The following is a 4,702-nucleotide window of genomic DNA, read 5'->3' as shown; positions in this document are numbered from 1 at the left end:
TATACTTAAATATAGGGATGTCACTTTTACCCGAAACCCAATCTGAAAAACCCCGTATCCGAACCCGAATTAACCCAACCAAAAAAACCCGAACTCGAGGAAAGACTAACCCGAACCTAAACCGAAGTAATTCGGGTTGGTTCTCGGGTTTGATTTATAAGTTTCGGGTCAACCCGAATAAACTTTTAGTTTGGAAATTAAATATATTTTTAGTGATAATAGGCTTAGCCTTAGTCACTAAAGTTATCAGATCTGGCCTAATCGACTGTTGTCATTCCAACTATTATGGATCTATTGTTTGTTGTTAATTAATGTTTTCAGTTTATTATTAATAGCAACCGTAATCGAACAACGAAACCACGTCTGATTGAACACGATTATGGTTCGAGTTAGTTACTTAGTTTTACTCTTCTTTTAAATTATTTTATGATTTTATCAAGTTATGTTGGTTTATTATTTAATTATTTGCGTTACGAGCAAAATATAATATCTTGTTTTAATTTTAGCATTGAAGTTTTTTAATTTTTTTGTTTCATTTTCTAGGATACTCGAAACCCGATTAACCCAACCCGAAAAAACCAGAACCCAAAAAACCCATGAGAGATTTGGGTTGGATTTCGGGTTAAGATTTAGAACTTTGAAACCCGAAAAACCCGAAACTCAAAAAACAAACCCGAATAACACCCCTACCTAAAATACATAAATTATTGTACTGAACACTATTATACTTAAATGTATACATTTTATTGTACTTAATATTCAGTACGTATTAGCGAAATGGACCTACAAAAATGGATATTAAAATTTTTATAGCATATAGGTTTTTTTAATAATATAACTAGTTACAATTATTCGCTGGATATGTGATTTTTATTTTACAACACGTTTAGGCTTTAATACTATCTTTATTTAAGTTTTTCATTAAATTCATATAAAATGACCAAATATCACCACAAACAAAAAATAATTTTTTTTTGACTTATTTTCTACTCTTCTTCCCCAAGCAACAATCTCAACATCGATATTTACATATCGCATCCGTGAGTTTTGTTTAGTTACGTCTATAGTATCCTACACGCCTATTTACATACAGCATCTTGCATATATATTTAGTTACACAATTAATCCCATAACTTTTTAATATATTAACTCTTAAGCTGCATTAAGTTACACAAATAACACTATAAGTTTTTAAAAAATGTACGAACCAATACCACTGAGTTATCAACAGAGTTTCTGCAATGCCCTTCTCATAACACGCGAGCTTAAAACAACTAGTTTGTATTGCCGACTTTCATGGGAAGCAGGGAGGGCGATGACTCCTGGCTCGGTCACCCCGGTATCCTTGAAATTTTGCAAAAACGGTTTATATATATTTGAAAAAAATATATGTACTCTTAATTTAAAACCTAATTAACCAATTCATTTAAGTTCATTTTTATAGAAAATAAAAAATATAAAATAAATTGCTCAACACAAAGCATAACCCAATAAATCCATTCAAAAATTTTATATTTTAAACCCAATTGTTACTTAAAGCCTAAATTTTTTTCCGGGTCTTCGATCCAAAACTTTTTAACAATTCTCAGGAACAACTACAATAACCAAATACCATTTTAAATAGTCCTAATTTGTATAAAATGATCAAATACCAGTTTAAAAATAATTTTTTTTAACTTATATTCTCTATTCTTCTTCCCCAAGTACACACATTTAAATGATACACATAAATAGTTTCTAAAGTTACTGGGTTTAATAAAGTCTCTTAGTTAATTACCCATATAGTCCGATATTTTGGTCATTATTAACTTTAGACCTCAAATTACTAATATTAAATCACAAACCCAAAGTTACATTTTAAAAGTTAAAAGTCCACAAGATTTGATATTATCCAAACCCTCTTATCAATAACCACGTGATATGTAAAATCGTAACGTCTACATGTGAGCTGTAAAAACGCGTTTTTACAAAGCACACAAAATGGCATAAACGTAAATAGCCCAACACAAGGGGGTAATTGAATAAAAAATAAGAGACTTCGTGAGCAAGCATAAAATAACACTCTCGCCCGAAATTGTGGACCATCGGGAACCTTCGCTTGCCACGCGCCGAACGAACGGCCACGAATGCATACACGTCATCAACACTGATACGGAAGATATTTCTAGAATATATTTAAAACAATAAAATATTCGGAAAATAATATCATAGAAATATCTAGACAACGCTATAAATACCCCCCAAACCCACAAAGTCTCACTTTTCTTTTTCTTTCTCAATCGTTTGATAACAAAATTCGTTCGTTCAAATTCTCAAGATAAACAACTGATCTCAGTCAAGGGTGGTTTCAACAAGTGATTATTATTTTTGAAGTAAAGCTTGATTTCATAAGGGTTTTCTCAAAAGGTATGTTGTTTGTGTTTGATCTTGATTTTGATTTTAGTGTTTGGGTTTTTGATTCGATATTATTTCTGGGTTTCAATTGAAACGTTGATTGCATTCGATTTTATTGTGGCCCAGTTTCGAAATTAACGGAATTGGCAATTAGAGTAGGCTCCAAGAAAACCCTAGGGTTTTGGATTCTTGATTAGTGTTTATTATATACGGGTGTATTTTGTGTTGTGTTCAAGGTTTACTGATTGATTTGTTTCTTGTTTGTTATAGAAATACTGAGATGAGTATGATCAGTCCACAATCAAACATGGGTGGTTCTGAAGCAATGGATTGTTCAAGAAAGCGGAAATCGAGAAGCCGAAAAGACGCCCCGAAGAAAGTCGCGGCAACACTCGCGAAGTGGATTGAACGGAACCAAGCTGACGAGAGTAAATCGAAGAGAAAAGCGCCCGCTAAAGGCTTGAAGAAGGGGTGTATGAAGGGTAAAGGTGGGCCCGAGAATTCGGGGTTTAATTTCAGAGGTGTGAGGCAGAGGACTTGGGGCAAATGGGTGGCTGAAATTCGTGAACCAAATCGGGGTAATAGGCTGTGGCTCGGGACTTTTGGGTCGGCGGTTGAAGCTGCGTTGGCTTATGATCAAGCTGCTCGAGCTATGTATGGACCGCCTGCTAGGCTTAATCTTCCGGATTATTGTGGGTCGAATATTGATAATTCTGTTATGGCGGCTGAACCGGTGGCTAACCCTGCTTCGAACTGTGATTCAACTACCACGTGTAGCCACAATGAGGGTTCAGCCCATGACTCAAAGCCGCTTCCACCGGGTTCAGCTGTATTTCCAAACATCAAGCGTGATGAGAGCCTACAAGTGAAACAAGAACCGCAACACAAACCTGAGATTGTAGCTAAAGCAGAACACAGACCTGAAATTGTAACTAAAGCAGAACGTTTTGAAGAAAATAAAGATTTGGGTTTTTATATTGGTGATGAGATGTTCGATCTTGAGGAGCTTCTCGGGGCTGTTGAGGACAACCGCAAGGCAGGATCTGGTGATAGATATGGGCCTCGATTTGAGAATGAAGCGTATGTTAATGGAAACGTGCCAATGTATATGCAGCAGGATTCGTTTACGAGTGGTGAAGATTATGCGTATATGCAGCAAGATTCATGCTTGAGTGGCGACGATTATGGTCTTGATTTAGATTTTTTGAAAATGGGACAGCCTGAAGACTGCAGTTTCTCACTGGAAGAGTTGGGCTGGATTTAGATGCTGAGTTAGATTTGTAAAGCAACTAAAAGTAGGATTATGAACTGACTGTGATGGTATTTTGGTTTTACCGAACTTGGATTGAGCCGGTTCTCGACGGTTTTCATTTTGGGGGAATTGGGTTTTCTTTGCATGGTTTGAACTGTGAATGTAAATAACATACCGCTAAAATTTTAACTCTCCTAAGATGCTGCAAGATTTCAGCTGCATGTTCTGTTCTTATTAGTTTGTGAGATGCTTTTATGCCTCATAGCTATATCTTGATTTGTTTGATTGTAGTTATTTTTTTTAGTTGCTTTTACAGTTTATCTTTTCTTATGTTACCCTCATGTATGCAATATTGTGGTAGCCTCAACAGAAGAAATTTTCGCTTCTAACTTACTGTCCGGATACATCTTAGACCCGAGTTATCACCTCTCCCTGTTTCCTCCCTTGCTTTCGACTACAAACCACCACTTCCTGTCTTGCTGTCTTCCCACCTTCACTCTCACTCCACCAACATTGAAACGTCAATGGGCTGTTTGATGCTTATCTATGGTCATTTCCCCTTCTTCCCCACTACTTCTCTCCACCATCACCGATGTTATCCCTTTGCCCCCCCCCCTGCACACAGGTTATCTCTGCCGGAGACAACTGCATACCGTCATTGTTGATCCCTTTGCATAGGAGATGAATCTTTTAGGGCGCGTTCGTTTCACGGAATGGATTGAAATTGGAATTTGCATAGGATTTGGAATTGGAGGGAATATGATTTGGATTCTAAACATTCTAATAGGAATTGGAATTTGAAGGAATTGAAATCTAATTCTATTCTTAGTGTGTTCGTTTGACAAAGGAATTGGAATTGACTTTTTTTTTTTAAACGAGAATAACGGCGGAAACATTTTAGTTTTTTTAGATTTTTTATTTTTTATGTTATGATTTTTTATTGATTTTTTTAGGGATTTTCTATTAAGATAAAAAACCTCTCAAAAAAATATTCAAAAATAATAATAAAAAAATTATAACTAAAAATATAAATCGAAAATAAAAAAGTAAAAAAAA

The 4,702-nt window shown here is 35.3% G+C and overlaps 1 protein-coding gene across 1 annotated transcript; it reads left to right on the top strand.

The window, feature by feature from the left end:
• Positions 1 to 2,611: 2,611 nt before the first annotated feature.
• Positions 2,612 to 3,810, top strand: LOC143555931 (dehydration-responsive element-binding protein 2C-like). Its single transcript, XM_077045395.1, has one exon. It carries the CDS (start codon positions 2,675 to 2,677, stop codon positions 3,656 to 3,658), a length of 984 nt encoding a protein of 327 aa, XP_076901510.1. The 5' UTR covers positions 2,612 to 2,674; the 3' UTR covers positions 3,659 to 3,810.
• The last annotated feature ends 892 nt before the right edge of the window (positions 3,811 to 4,702 follow it).

This window comes from Bidens hawaiensis, unplaced genomic scaffold (genome assembly GCF_021521415.1).
Source record: "Bidens hawaiensis isolate Kalapana, Puna unplaced genomic scaffold, B.hawaiensis_p1.1 tig00018415_1, whole genome shotgun sequence".
In the NCBI taxonomy this organism is placed as follows: Eukaryota; Viridiplantae; Streptophyta; class Magnoliopsida; order Asterales; family Asteraceae; genus Bidens; species Bidens hawaiensis.
Note: the sequence above shows the minus strand (reverse complement) of the source record. Positions and strands in the feature narration are given on the sequence as shown.